The sequence below is a fragment of the Corvus brachyrhynchos genome, unplaced genomic scaffold (assembly GCF_000691975.1).
Source record: "Corvus brachyrhynchos isolate BGI_N302 unplaced genomic scaffold, ASM69197v1 scaffold239, whole genome shotgun sequence".
NCBI classification, from domain to species: domain Eukaryota; kingdom Metazoa; phylum Chordata; class Aves; order Passeriformes; family Corvidae; genus Corvus; species Corvus brachyrhynchos.
Window position 1 is genome coordinate 1,330,118 of NW_008246057.1, and position 15,668 is coordinate 1,345,785.

The window sequence follows — 15,668 nt, forward strand, 5'->3', positions numbered from 1 at the left end:
AGGCCGTGAGGCCGAGGGAGGGGTCGAGTTTGTGAATACAAAGCTGTGTTTAAGTGGGCTTTTAAACCGGGCCTACCGCAGTATTTCTTTATAAGTATTAAATTACTCATACGTTCGGAATAGGCTCTAAAACGGTATTCCATCGAACTGGGGTTGTGTTTAATATGGTTTCAGCATAATAATGCATTTCAGGACTTTTTTAGGCGAGGTTCAAGGTTTAAATGTATAGGTTTATGTTATCATTACTACTGAGCTGAGTGTCATGTGTAAGTTGCTCTCCTCTTTATTTTTTTTCTTCTAAACAGGACAGAATTAGCTATCATAATATCCTCGTTATGCAGATCATCCCACCAAGGTCAGTGATGTTCCTTGGATAGTTTCTCATCACTGAAAATTGTCACTCCCTAATTATGTAGCTCCTATAATAGGAATCAATAGCTTTTTTATTTTCACACTCTGACATCCCTTCAGTGTTCTCACTGAAGAGCCAGTTCAAACCTGTAGCACAGCTGCATCCTTTTCCCAGTGTCACCCATCTTGTTGGGATAGCTGGGCTCTAGCAAAGAATCTCCCCATCATCTTTCTTTCATCATGAGATAATCAAATGCTCCATGTAATCAAACCCTTCACTGTTATGTCAGCTTTATACCCAGCTGTCAGCCTTTAAAATCTGGTAGCTTTCTTTACTTGGACTCTAAGATATCAAAAGTACACTTGGATTTTCTTCAGTTTTCATCTAAAAACGTCCCTAAAACTGACTGGAGCCTTGCAGTCTTGCCCAGTCCGGCAGTAACATCTGTTAGGTCAGAGAAAGGCAGCGTAACTTCTTCCCGTGCTGAATTTTATGCCTCCTTTTCAGAGTTGTTACAGAGTGGTTCTTAGGAAACAAAGTATTTTCAAGTGAGCAACCTTCAAATTGGGTAGCCCCATGTAATACATCTTCAGTAGCTTTGTGTTTCCTCCAGAGACAGGTGATAGCACCTACTTTGAGTATCTGATAACCTGATACTTCTAAGAGTGTTGAATTTCTTTTTTCCTTTCAGACCCAAGTTTCCGGTCTGTTTCTTTGGTTTCTCCTTTCTCCAGTTTGCTAATAAGAGAGTCTCCTTCTTATAGTGTTTGGAGCATTGATTTCTAGAACTGGTTTTGAAAAACATTCTCATTAAAAGAATGTTGAAACTTCATTTCAGATCATGACTCTTCACTTTAGCCACAGACTTGCACTTGAGATTATTGGAAGTGTTTTCAAAATACTCGAAATACTTTAGGCTGGACATAGTAATTGCTCTGTAATCCTCTGCCCCTGCCAGCTGGTTTAGGTTTACTTCTGTAACAAGAGCAAAACAATACTATCTAAACCTCCTCCATTTTTTTTGTCCCCTTAATTCTCGAGCACTGCTTCTGACCTCCACCTCTTCCCTAAGGAAGAGAACAGTGGGGGTCTTGGTTCAACCCTGTCAGGAACTGGCTTTCACCAGATCCTTTGGTGAACTGAGCAGAACTGAAATTGTGAAAAGTAAGATTACAAAATCCTATTTTAAACTTTTTTTTTTCCTAGGTCAGCTCAGGGAACTGGCCTGGTTTGGGTCACACAAGTGTCAGCCTCAACACAAAGAGGGGATGCACTGACAGCAACTCCAGTTTAGATTATTTCAAGCAAAACTGCATCTTTTTCTTACAAGAAATCCTACTGCTATCCACTAAATCAAATCCATTCAAACTTCAAATACAGATTGGACAAAATAGTAGATCTGTTGAACTGTGTTGAATCTGAGACACAGATTTCAACTGTAGGATAATTTTAGTGATGCACAAAATTGTTATCCCCTCACTGTAAGGTAGCAGATCATCTCATAACCAGTTGAGAAAGCAACTTTTACTTGCCTCCTTCCAGTTGCAAAGCTTACCTGAGCACAGGATTTGTTCAATTTCCTAATCTGGCAAAAAACTACCCCAGTTAAAAAGAAAAAGGTGGCAGTCGATTTCTGCTTGTTGGGTGAGTTTAGCAGCCATGATCAGGTGATGTTGTGAGCATTGGTAATAACGCAGAGGAAGCAGCAGCGGCTTCTGGGCAGGGGCACTGAGGGCACAGACGGGAAGCAGCTCTTGTCCTTCCCTCAGCGTGTGGTGCTGAGGATTAGCTGCTTCAGAACACGACATCTCACTTTCAGTAATACAAATATGTTTGTAATCTGGAACAAATCAAAGCTCATTTTCTTATTTCAGATTAAAGACTACTGGTGTTCTAAAGGGAATTATTAAATTTTTAAACTCAATTTTTAAAAATAACTAAAATACCTATTTCAGCACCATTTCACTGGTAAAAATTACTCATTTTTGTAGCATGAAATCTAGACGAAGATCATAGTCCTTCGCACTTCTGTTTTTTACACTTGTAGTGAAAGGCTTTTGGCAGATACAGTGGTAAAAACTTTCCAGTTGGAAATATAAAAACTTAACTTTCATGACTGTAGTGGAAGATGCATTTGTCTTGTTTTTCTTTCGTCATGACTACAGAGCAATTTAAATATCCTGCCCAGCCAATAAACCTGTCAGCCAGTGTCTGAACACTTGAGATACCTGTCAGAAAGCAAACGTTATCTGTAGCTTCTAGTAATTTCAAGATTGCTGGCTGACAGAAAGCTGGGCAGTGCTCGCTGGCTCAGTTTGAGCCCAGGTCACTTCAGCTGCAGCTCTGCAGACTGCAGGATCTCTCCGAGGGTTCTTTGTGCTTGTTCACATTTTACTGTGGTTATTTTGTTACAGAGAGAGCATTGTTACATTTTGTTTTCAAGTGTTAACTATGAGTGCCTCAGTACTGGTGGAAAATGGATCTAAACCATATTCTTAGCATTCAAAAAATCCCTAAATGAGTCTGACAGCTTGTTTACGATTAAAGTACAGTTTGTTTCACGGAACAAATTTAGATTAAGGCAGTTACACAGCTGACTTAAGGCGCTCCATGGCAATGGTGGACTGGAACAAACACTGTTCAGCTGAGCATGGTAGTTAGGAAAGAAATGCTAGGAAGCAGTATGTGGGTGAGGTTAGGAGTGGGAAAGCAAGAGCAAGGAATTTGTCTCCTTTGTGGAATATGCCTAATGGTGGTGTAGTGCCATCTTTTGATGCCTTCCCTCCCCCTTTTGTTAGGTTGTTGCTGACAGCGAAGGACTTCCTCTCAAAGCTGTTTAAATGAGAATGTCCCTGGCGCAAAGAGTGCTGCTGACATGGCTTTTTACATTACTCTTCCTGATCATGCTGGTGCTAAAGTTGGATGAGAAAGCACCCTGGAACTGGTTCCTCATTTTTATTCCAGTGTGGATATTTGATACAATTCTTCTAGTTATGTTAATTGTAAAAATGGCTGGACGGTGCAAATCTGGCTTTGACCCTCGCAATGGCTCCCAGAACATGAAGAAGAAAGTCTGGTACCTCATCGCAATGCTGCTGAAATTGGCCTTCTGCCTCACCCTGTGTGCAAAGTTGCAGCGATTCACCACCATGAAACTGGCCTATGTGTTCATCCCGGTCTGGGCCCTGCTGATTGGGGGCATGGTTGAACTTGGGTATAATATCTTCTATGTACGAAGAGACTAAGCTATGCCAGGGTTTTCAGTGCCAAGATTAGCACCAAATAACTAGATTATTGCCATTTTGCCACAAATTTGATCTTCAAACTAGAAAGCAAAATGAGTCAAGGTGGAGACTTAAGCTAAAGCAGGCTGAAGACTGAAAGTAGACTTGTTCCATTTTTTAATTTTAAAACTCACATATGCTCTTGTAAATAAAAGTATTTGTTCAACATAACCTGCAAATCAGGTTGTAGTCCCAGCTCTAATTCTTTGAGAGCTAGCTCTAAGAGAACATGAAAGCACACATTTCGGGGTTGAAAATCTTCTGAAATGTCTGAAAAAGGTAGTAATAGGAAAGGGAATGGCAGATATTGTACAATCAGTAGTGAGCAAGTGTGAAATCTGCTGCAAAAACAATCCTGATACAAGGAAAAGAGTTGTGTTGGGAGTAACAAAGGTAGGGGATCGTCCTGGAGATTACTGGCAAATAGACTTTTCTGAGTTACCACGCAGCGAAGGATACAGGTACATACTGGTGTCGGTTCATACCTTCAGTGGATGGCCTGAAGCTTACCCCTGTCGCACTAGCACAGCCAAAGAGGTGGTGAAAGTTTTGCTTAATCATATAATACCAAGGTTTGGGGTTCCTTTGGGTATGTCCTTGGACAGGGGACCACATTTTGTTGCAAATATGATTCAAGAAGTTAGCCAGATTTTGGGAATTGCTTGGGATCTGCACACACCTTACAGACCCCAGGCAAGCGGTAAAGTGGAACGCATGAATGGGACCCTTAAGGCACAAATTAGCAAAATTTGTCAAGAGATATCCATGACATGGGTTCAGGCCTTGCCTATAGCTTTACTGAGGATCTGCATACGACTGAGGCCCTATGAAAAACTGTATGGCAGGCCATATCAAATTCCACATGTTCCAGGTGAAATTCACATGAGGGGAAAACTTGATTTGCAGAGATATCTAATGCCTTTAGGTTCTACTTTGCAGAAGCTCCAGAATTACATCATGTTATCCAGACCCATAGGACTGGACACACCTGCACATCCCTTCCCGCCTGGAGACTGAGTCTATGTCAAGTGGTGGGACAGTGATCCTCTACAGGCCAAGGGGAGAGGACCAGTCCTGCTCCTGAAACAACTGAGAAAACAGAGACTGATACAAACAAAGATGACGTAGATTAAATGATTTTTCCTGTGCTTATTATTTACACAGTTGGTAACCCTGACTCAGGTTTGGAACCAAATTTTGCATATGATTCTAGTCCAAAGTGTATCCAAAGACATTCATTTGGATACAAAACTAATAATTGACATGTAAACTGAAGTGGAAGGATCAACAAAATTTGTTTATTAAGAATTTATTATTGAGAACTAACGTAGATCTTACATTGAACAACATTCAAATCTGATTGTATCTTCCACACCCTGGTTTCATGGTTACCAAACAGACTCTGGATTAAAGATTGTTTATAATGATTGTAACTATAATTCTTGTTTATAGATGTATACTGCTGTTAGACACACATTACTAGTAGATATTTAGAATATTTAGAATAGAGTCTCGACAAGGTAGAGGCCTTGTCAAGCCTCTAAAGGGGGGAAATGATGCCTTAGGTTTTAACTTCTATATTTTTCAAATTCTGTACTGATTAGTGTGTAACTCTGAAGTTTCTTGTAGCCTGTTAATTTCTGGTCTCTCGTGCTAGGTAGACATAACAAAGCCTCTCCGGGCCTGTTCTTCAAGGACACCCAGACCGTCCTAGGCCCAAAAAGTATAAACTAAAAGCCTTTGAGAAGGCGGCAAGCGGAGGGGAATTACATCATTAAACTGAAGCTTTAATTGGAGAATTAACCCTGATATGCAAATCAACCAAACCTGTAAAACTGTGAAGAACTCGTGGCCTGTCGTCCATCTTGGGGTCCATCTTGGCAATAGGCTGTGGCTCCCAGGGGGTACCTTTGAAGGCCTTTCAAATAAATACCTACCTTTATTCCCTTATTCCTGTCTAGTCTCTGTTACTAGGAGGTCTCTCAAGGCATCACTAATATGATTACTATTATTTGTTACATGGAATAAGATACAGGTTCTTCACGTGCAGGTAGAAGACAACCTCAAAGAAACCACAAATGTTCTACCCAGAGTATTCAGCACATTGAGTAATCCTAGGAAAGAGGACTAATGTTTTCTGCTACTTACGCTGTAAGCCAAGAAATAACCAGTTAACAGTAATTTCTGTAAGGAGCTAAATTTGCTTTAAAAATCTGTAACAACTGACAGCAGCCAAATAAGAGCAAGAAAAGGAATAAAGTAATACACCTTTTTTTTCTTTTTGGACAGTGAGATTCCATTACCAGTCTAAAACTAAGCACTGTTTTCTAAGCTGCTGAAACAGCCTATGACCAGTAGGTTAACCTTAGGGAACACAGTAGCTGAGCTGTGCCAGCAGTCCTGAGATCCAGAGAAGAGGGAGACAATGGTGATTCCTTTCCAAGTGAGAAATCACCAGTGCTGCAAGAGACTGAAACCACAGGGTGAGTTCAGGACTGCATTTGTACTGGCCCAAGTGGTACTTGAACAAGACAGTTTTTAATGCCTGAGGATATGAAATTTTTGGGGGTGAAGCCTTGGCTTCATGGAGCACTGGAGCAAATGGCACATGGAGCACATGGCAAACTCAGATGTGAGTAAATGACCTTTTCCAGGTAACAAGTGAATAGGACTTCAGGAAAGAACTGGAACTACGAGTGTATTTTGTGGACTAAAGCGCTCTTCCAGGAGATACAGTAACCCCAAATTCAAATGTAGCAGTTATCTGGGACATTATTAACATGCATGCTCAAAGTACTGATCCATTTACAGTTCCTAGAGACTGAAGAACATGAAGTGAATGAAAAACAGTCTAGGGTAACAGGACATGCCTAGGCCAAAGTGTCTCACTAACAAAATTTTAATTGTGTACATTCAACTGTACTTGTATGTGGAAAAAAATTCTTCCTGAAGTGTTTGGATTTACTCTTGCTGTTCAGTCACACAGATGTGGGTAAAAATACAGAGGAACCATATTGTGGGAGACTGCTGAAAGGGCTTTATCTAAGAAAACAACGTTTCATTCTACGGCAATGAATCTCAATTCAGAATATCAAGTAACAAATGATCTTTAAAATAAATGTCAGTCATATTACTTCAGAGTGGTTGACTGCCCTACCTTGCTAAAGGAGAAACCAAGAAAAGATGAAAGAATTCTAAACCGTAACTGTTGTTAAATAATGCAAAATATTTATAACCCCTTTATTTTTATTATAACAACACATCAGCTTTTACTAAGCAAACCCGTGTACCCAGCCCCAAGTTATGCGTGTCAGGTAATTTATGGGGAGTGCCTAGCAGGAACAGTTGTTTTTAGGAGGTGTATCGATGAATTGTGTAGTTCTGAAAAATACTCAATGGAAGGACCTTGCTCTGTGTTTGAGACTTTTTGCCCACTCGTGAGGTTCCTGTGGAGAACTGACTTCCTTCAGTCTTGAGTGATTTTTCAAGAAAACCTGTGATTAGGATGAGCTGTGGGGAGAGGGGAAGAGTACATTCATCTCAGGACATGCTCTTAGAGCTGCTGGCTACAGGAGCTGCAAGAGCGAGCACACACGTGCATGCGCCATGGCTACCTGTGTGTGGGACGGAGAGAACAGGCGTCATCTGCACGTCCCACTTGGTTCCCTTCTGCATATGGGAACCAGGGCCACTGAGCCCCTGCCTGGAATGGAATGCCACTCCATGGCAGGCCATCTAGACCTTGTGAACTTGTTATGGCTGCTTTTAAAATTTATGGAGAAGAGTGTTTAAAGCCCTACCTCCAATTCAGGTAAACTTTGATGACCCACTTAACAAGCAGTGATACAAGTGTGTAACAAGCATTTAAGCACCTCAGACAGGAAGATTTTATCTGCACACACACTCTCTTACCTGTGATAGGTTAAGAGGGACCAAGCATAAAACAATACCCATAGGCCTTCCCCATCCGATGATTCTTGCAGAATAAGTCTAGACCCCCTTGTTCAGAGGACGCCAAAGCAGCCCTGTGTTGCTCAGAAGAGCAGAGCAGCTTTCCCCAGCCAGGCTGATGATGGTAATTGATCATTATAATATAAAACAAAAGATGGAAGAGTAAGAACTAGCTTCATTGGAATTTGGTGTATTATTAGCAAGATAGGCCGTGAATGGTGACTCTGCCCCCGTAATAAACCCCTTCTCTTCCACAGATGTAACAATTATCTGAAAGTTTGGCATCTCTAATTAACTAGAATCACACACGGTCCTTACAAATCTCTTTTTAATTGCTGCCTCTAATTCAATAGAGAAAGATCAGCAGTTTACCAGTTTCAGTTTTGGCTGTGGGTTTGGCTTTTTTTTTTTTTTTTTAAAGGTTTACAAACCTTGAAATGAATGATTAGGAAAGCTGAAGCAGATGTTTCTTGCTGGCGTCACACAGAAGTCACACACAACCAGCTGGAAGTGCTCGACTTTCCAAGTTCCTTGTCCTTACAGGGAAACTTGGACAAGAGCGTTTCTCTTTTGAGTTCTTTGTATCATACTTAACTGACCTGAACTGTGCTGAGATCTTTGTACACAGAGTGTTGCTTCTCTGCCATATCAGAACTTAATTCAGAAGGATTTATGATACAAAGTACACTATAGCCTACTGTGACCTTTCCAGAAACTGCTGCAGGAATTAATTACAGCTGTTTGTAATTATGCTGTTCTCAAAGGCACTGGTCACAGCTTGGAAGGAGAACCAGTGGTCTTCACACATTTTCCTAAATTTACCAACTGACCTTCAGTAACAGGATAAAACGAGTGAAAAGCAGGTATGCTGAAGGTGGCAGGGAAAAGGAGAGCTCCATGCTGAGTGATGGTTCACACTGATTTGTGATAAATAGGCACAAGGATGTTGTCTCAGCTCCCTGTGGCAGCTGATGGGGGGCAAAAGAGAGAACTTGGCCTTCAGAAGCTTTGTTTTAAAGTGCAATTCAAAAGCTTGCTGAAATGAACTGGAAGTATTTCTCTGTACTGATGATATATACTGGACATGGAGAGATATGTTGCACATAATTTCTCTCTTCCCATCATTTATAGAAGTTTGAACACTTCAGCATGCATTGCAGGCGAGTATCTGCTTCTGTCTGACAGAAAATACTCAATGCACGTGTGAAAGGTCATGAAAGTAAAATTTTCAATTGCCAATTCATACTGCTCTTCTTGATTTGTCACCATTTTAGAACGGTATCCAGTTTTGTGTTCTTTTCATACTTGAAAAAATGCAGTTATGTGACATGTACATCCCCACCTATAACAAAGTTTGACCTGAATGCTCTAAGAACGTGTGCAGACACACAAAATGCACCGCCAGGCACAGAGGGCAGTATCAAAGACTGAACTAGCACAGGACACAGGTACACAACCCTGTGAGAGATGTATTATCAGTATTATTTCCTGACATATCTGCATCATAGTACAGAAGCAAAATGCTTGCCTAACCTCATGAAACTTTTCACATTTCCACAGTTTAAAAGTTGGGTGACACAAAATGGAATTGGAAGTGAGGATTATGACACTCCCAGAAACTCAGAATTTTAACATCAGGTGTTCCCTATTTTAACATCAATATAATTTTGGGAATAAATAACATGGCTTTTCAGTAATAAAGCTCCTGAATAACTGCATCCTATAAGTTGTTTGAATTTACTAGCATGGAAAACATAGCACTATCATGTAACACATCACACTTTTTAATTAGGATTGCAGTAAAAACAACTATGCTGAGTTGGGAAAAGAATGTTTGCACCTTTTCACTGTATGTTTACTGGTTTCTGAAGTTTTGATGGAGTTCATCTCCCATATGAGCCTTGCAGACCTGCACGGACCTGGGTATCAACGTGCTGCTGAAAAGCATCAGGCTTTGAGAACTAAGGCAACTTAAGGAATCTCTGCAGCTGGACCACGAGAGTACTGTTCAGCATAAGTTCTGCATTTTCTCCTTGGACTTGTGCCGAAGTGGGATAAAGAATAGGAAAATCTGCAATTCATTGACACCATTCCCTTTGGTCTGCCTTTCCTAACAAAACCAACATCCCAAGCAGACAAATACAAGAAACATCTCCCTACAGTGCAGAACAACAGCATAAGAGCAAGAAACAGGGAAGCAATGAGAATGTGAGCTTAGTTCACCTGCATCAATTTTTCTCTCCGTGTTCCTTCTGAAGTTCATAAAGAAATCACTGCTAAAGGATGTTTTTTAGTCTAAAAATGTCATTTCTGTGATTAACTAAAACTCTCAGTTGCTTCAGTTCACATTGGCAAGTACCTGAGTGTTATTACTGCATGCTTAGGATACAGATTTAGCAGTCTTGACTTACATTACAGTCTCCCACACACAGGTCTAATTCTCAAGATTTTCATCTCCAGCCACCAGGAACAGCTTTCTCTGCTAACTGCCCACTTTGTCTCAACAACACCGGATAAAAAAGCTCCCATAAAAAGTACAGTCCTTAGAACACAGGCCTGAGCTGCACCTAACATGGCACTGTCATTCCAGTGGATGGCAAATAAAATGATAAAACATAGTACCAAAAATAGCTATTGAAAAATCAAACTTGATAAAAATAGAAGTTTAAACTGCTGTTTTAATCAATGTTTGTATCAGATAACTGTACACCAAATATTAAAGGACTATTTAGGACTAACACCCTCATCAGTAGGCTCATCTATCAGCATGACCAGAACAAGAGAAGATCAATGTTTAGCTGGCACTCAAGTACAGCACGGCTTCAAAGCAGAGATAATATCAGCATCAAAGCACAGAGAAAAACAGTGGTTAGAATATAATACACTAAATTTGCAATGTCAGTATCCCTGATGATTCTAACAGAAACAGCAACCTAAATATTGTGAAGTTAATCACTGCTTCTGAACAGAACACAAAATAACTTGCATTTATAAGAAAAATGAAATGAGTGACTGATGGGAATCAGTTCCCCAAATATTCCCACATACGCTGCAAATTCAGTGGGATCTGCACAAAATATCAGTATCTTCTATACAATTTTAAAGTGCATTTCATCCGTTTAAGAAAGTAATAAAATATCAGCTGAACACAGTGACTCATAATCAAATAAAACATTCTCGACAGTCATTCACAGCAAAGCACAAAGCAGTGAGAATTTGTCCTTTCCATTTCCAGCTTGGATACATCCGGGGTAAGGTACAGGTGCTGCGCTGTCTAAACACAAGGCTCTCTACGTACCTGACCACTAGAAGAAAATAAATAAAATGACACTTGAGAAGCTTGAAGAGTTCTTTGATCTCTTGATCAGAATCAGTACAGCTTTCAGCCTAGCAGGGTCACGTGGCAGTGTACTATCTCACAACGGTTCATTTTGCCAATGAACGAGGAAAAGTCACGGATTTATTTCGGACAATTCAGCATCTTATTCACATGCAGATATTAAAAAACAGTCATTTTAATAAAGGAATACCAGTCTTGTGTTTCTTGGAAGACTTACTCAATTTTCCAAATCTGTAATGTTCAGATCTCTTTCAAAGCATTTTACTCTGATTTCCATTTCCTACATCTTTTGCAATTCCAACTTATTTACTATGCACGTGTATATCCACTTAAAAATCAACTTTATTTATCGCCAAGGAATTCTTTCACAGATGAAGAATTAAATCATCACCCTCTAAAATAATACTTTATTTCTAATACTAGATAGAATTAATATTTCAGTTAAAGTAGTATTGAAATATTTGCTATAGTAACAAGGAAGGGAAAATCTGCATGCCAGCAGTACCTGCAATGAAAATGTTCTTTCAGAGTCAATTTTCAGGCATTTGGAGGGCTGGGGGTGACACAACACTGAGTAACACTTGTATGTAACACATGAAGTCAGTTGCCAGTGAAATGCAAAAGATCCAGTAATATCAAAAGAAAAAAAAGCAGCTATGCCCTTAAAAGCCCTTGTAGCAACTGTAACAATGTGATTCTTTGCTATGCACAAATATATACCAGGATCTAGGAAAACATCTACATTTCTGCACATCATGTCATTAATTGGAACACCACTGCACGTGCAGGGAGATACAAACAGCACCAGTGGCCTTGGGCAGATCTCTCCAATCTGCACAAGAACTAGGGCCAAGAGAGACAACTAAACCACTGGAGATTTCAGCCAAAGTAACAAAGATTTATATATCATCAAAATCCAGAGAAGGGAGAAAAGCAATAAGCAAGGACTAATTTCATTACAGCAGAACACAGGAAAGATTTATTGCTGAAGCAAAAGTCTGAAGATTAAGTTGTACGAAGCAGGAATAAAGGTTATAACACAGGACTGAAGCAAGACCTTTGTCAGACTAATGAACAATTTGGGAGGTCAAATTCTCAGAAAAAGTACTCCCCTTTCAAAGGACAACCTCATTAAAATGAACATACCACAGGGAGAGGACAACAGTTCTTTTAAATCTTGTCTTTAAAAAGCAAGTAAAAAGTAAACAGTAATGCAGCCAGCCAGCCCAGACTGCAGACACCTGTAAATGCAAAGGGAGGTCTGGTAGCCATTGATAATCCCAGTATGGTTCAAATTCTGTCTGCAAGGAATTCTGCCTAGAGTGAGAATCTAGTCGGTCTCAAAAAAACAGAACACATAAAAACTGCAAAACAATCTGCCAAATTTTAAAGTCTCTTAAAATTCTGAAAGTGGTAAGAGAAAAATGGGTTGAAGCTGTGGGCACTTTAGAAGCAAAATCTCAGAACTAAGAGATACCTGAGCAGAATTCAAGACCACATCAGCCAAGACCACTGAGCAGGTCTCCAAAAGGAAAAAAAGTTCTACTCATAAGTGTAAAGTTGTATTTGCTAATCATTTTCAAAGATTTATTATTTCAGTCTGGACAGGGCCTATGCTGCAGAAAGTCGTCAGCTGTCCTAGGGGATGTATGTCCACACTTCACTAAAATCTGACAGGTTACAAAAAATTACTTGAACCAGAATGAATGGTGGGTGTATGCATGACCAGCACACTGGCAAAGTTTTTATTCTGAGTCAACTAAATAGTTTGGGGAGTTTGTGTGGTTTTTATTTTAAATAGCAGTATCTGGCAAGGCTGGTTTTGCTAAAGCTGAAGCCCTCATCTATCCCACCTAGAGAGCTGCGTGCTTGGTGCAAACTACAACCTGCAGCTCTGCTCTGCTGCTGTTCTCCCATGGCCAGCACAGACAACAGCAATGGAAGGCCATGTAACTGTATATGGATGTTCATAAAGCCAGAGATTACAGGTGGAAGCATTATTTCCAGATAATCCAGAAAACAAAGGGAGCTGAGACCACATTCCTACTATAAGAAAGGCTCAAATTCTAACATGGACAAATTAATTTTTTCAAATCAGAATCTGCTAGAGCAATAACTTACCACATCACACATGAATCATTTGCTCATGGCAAAAGGGAAAGGAAGATCCCTGAGGCTGAAAAACTGGTAGTAATCTCTTAATTAATCAGCATTAAAGAAAACAGTAGTAAGACTTAAGGACGTATTAGCCACATCCAAGAGACTCACATTTCTATTGCTTCTCTAATACATAATTATGGCTATGTAGGAGTAATGTTTAGCAATTCAAATATTGATTTAATGAGTAATTCCTTGACAGATCTATTTTAGATTAAACCAATCAGGGCACTCATCTAATAAATAGCTAATTTTAGTGCCACCTCTGAGTGTGCAGTAACATTTTAAATTTTAACAACCTATAAGCAAAAAAACATTTACAACAGAAGGACCTCAGGTAGTTTAATTGGACATCGCCTGAAAATCACATTGTTCTATTGCTACAAATGAAGCCAAAGTGACCACTAAGTGCATCAGTTTATAAACTGGGTACTTAAGGATGTACAACTTTCAAAAATGTTATACAGAAAAATCCTAACAAAAATCAGAGATACAGAGAGCTTTGGAAATAATAGGCCTTGGAGCTGAAATTTTACTTAGCTGAAGGACAGGCTGCAGGGCAGTTTACTGCTGTGTGCAGCTACCCAAGGGAGACGTATCATTCAGCTGTGTTTGAACTACACAGGAATACACTACACAGAGAATAAATAAGTTAAATGATAGATTTACCAGATCAGATGCTAGCTAGCCTTGAAATCCTCTTCCCTCAGAACACAACTTACAAGAATCCAAGTGTTCCATAGGTGGGGAAAGAGAACAATTAACTTGGACACTGCTGTTATTTTCTCAATGAAACACCTCTTGCTCCCAAACTGTGACTCATGAGGAACCTTCCTACTACACACATTGGCAAGCCTCTTCATTGCCTGGCACTATCAGCACAGGGAGCAAGTTAAATCCAGGTATGTCTCTGTGAGTTACAGGTCACTGACAAAACTGAGGCCTTTTCAGCTTGGTAAGTAACCATTTAAATAGTCTTGGTTTTAATTGTAGTCAGGTAACAATTTTTTAATTTGAAGGGGTGGTTGCTTTTTTGGCTTGTTTTGTGGGTTTGTTGGTTTTTTGGTTGGGTTTTTCTTTTACATGAAATGCACCTGTCTGAACTGTGCCCTGAGCAGGGCCAAGAGGCAAAGCCCAGGAGGGAGTCTGCTCCCCTGCACCAGCTTATCTAGAGAGATGCAGGTGGGTAGTGGTAGCACTCCTGGAGCCCACTGTGCATCCAACTGACCTCCACAACAGGGAGAACAGCCTGTCTCCCTGTTCCCCATGAATATCCGACAGCAGGAGTTTGGGGAGTGCCTGGAACAAGCACCCATAAGGAATCGTGCAAAGGGAGGACTGATTCTGCCTTCTGACTATTCTGCATTTCAGAGATGCCTCAGCTCTATCTCAGTTTGCTATAGCTCCTCACCCCCAAGGCATAAGGGCATCCTATGCATTAGTGCAGGTAGAAACATAACCACTTAGAGAGGCAGTTGAACTGAATTATTTTTTGCAGACCCAAAAATAAAACCAATCTGTTATTATGAACCTTTATTAAGTGGCTCACATTTCAGTATAAATCACACTAAAAAGATTTTTAAAAAAGATATTTACACTACAGTGCTGACATATTTAAAATGAAACAATTGGTATAAATAAGCTCTATGGAAAAGCCTGGAATTGTCAAAAAGAATTCTGGCTCATCTTACAAAAAATATATATGTTAAATGTCAGCTCTACTCTAAAACCTACAACTCAAATTTTTTAAAGACTTCTTTATGTTAAACCTGCAGTGTTTACAGTGCATCTGGCCCTAAGTGCTTTGATACTTCACAGTTATGGACAGGCACTGAGGAATGTTACAAAGCTACATAACTATTTTCTGTAACAGATGCGAAGACAAGTCACAAACTTGTCTCACAATTTATGATCTTTACATTATTACATCATTAAGTTTAAAAAGGAATTTAAAACCATATATACAAATTTAGCACAAAAAATCATCCTCTCTTTGTCCATGCAATTTTGGATATGATGAACTGTGTTGTCTTGTATCATCTGGATGTACGTGACCTCCAGAGCACAACTTGCCTTGTAAGTCCTTGTTACCAGGTTCAAATTTAGAATCCACTTCCAACTTTAGTGACGTCAACTCAACGTGACCCAGCCTAGCCTGAACATTCTGTCCCCCGATGTCATTAGGTGTCACTGTCTTTTCAGCGAGATCAACATTCATGGGCTCTTCTTTTACTTGGAGAGATGCAAGAGGCATGGTCTGCAGAGTATCTGGAAATTTGGTGTCTTCGGAAGTATCTTTGCTCATGGTACAAACTCTGTCAGTCTGAAGTCCAACAACCGAAGACTTGGGGTCTGCAGAGGTCCCTGCTTCAACAGTACTTGTGTTTTGAGAGAGTTCTTCCTCTGAATGATAGAGCTTGAGCCGGATGTGCCAAGCCAAACTACACACGGCTGAAACTGTTTTGAACTGGTGCACAACATTCCTCGGTATGAAATAAATGTCATTATCGAATAACTGGATTCTGGCATATCGAATGCCTTCCCTTCGCAGCTGATTAAGTTTTGCATCATCAACCCACTGGAC

The 15,668-nt window shown here is 40.0% G+C and overlaps 2 protein-coding genes across 3 annotated transcripts in view; one reads left to right on the top strand and one right to left on the bottom strand.

Moving 5' to 3' along the window:
- The first annotated feature begins 46 nt into the window (after positions 1-46).
- TMEM60 (transmembrane protein 60) lies at positions 47-8,826 on the top strand. Of its 2 annotated transcripts, XR_001865747.1 has the most exons (3): positions 47-355; positions 3,151-4,097; positions 4,576-8,826. XR_001865747.1 is itself a non-coding variant. In XM_017745948.1 (2 exons), exon 2 carries the CDS (start codon positions 3,193-3,195, stop codon positions 3,595-3,597), a length of 405 nt encoding a protein of 134 aa, XP_017601437.1. In that variant the 5' UTR covers positions 47-355; positions 3,151-3,192; the 3' UTR covers positions 3,598-8,826. The 2 variants fall into 2 exon arrangements, 1 of the variants encoding a protein (XP_017601437.1); XM_017745948.1 differs by having other exon boundaries at positions 3,151-8,826.
- Positions 8,827-15,336: 6,510 nt separating this feature from the next.
- RSBN1L (round spermatid basic protein 1 like) overlaps positions 15,337-15,668 on the bottom strand; it is a 30,015-nt gene continuing 29,683 nt past the window's right edge. The window contains exon 7 of the mRNA XM_017745947.1: positions 15,337-15,668. Coding sequence (XP_017601436.1) covers positions 15,386-15,668 — 283 coding nt within the window. The 3' untranslated portion in view covers positions 15,337-15,385.

Excerpts from the sequence above, each read along its gene's own strand:
- TMEM60 (XM_017745948.1), top strand. The coding sequence starts at position 3,193 with ATGAGAATGTCCCTGGCGCAAAGAGTGCTGCTGACATGGCTTTTTACA.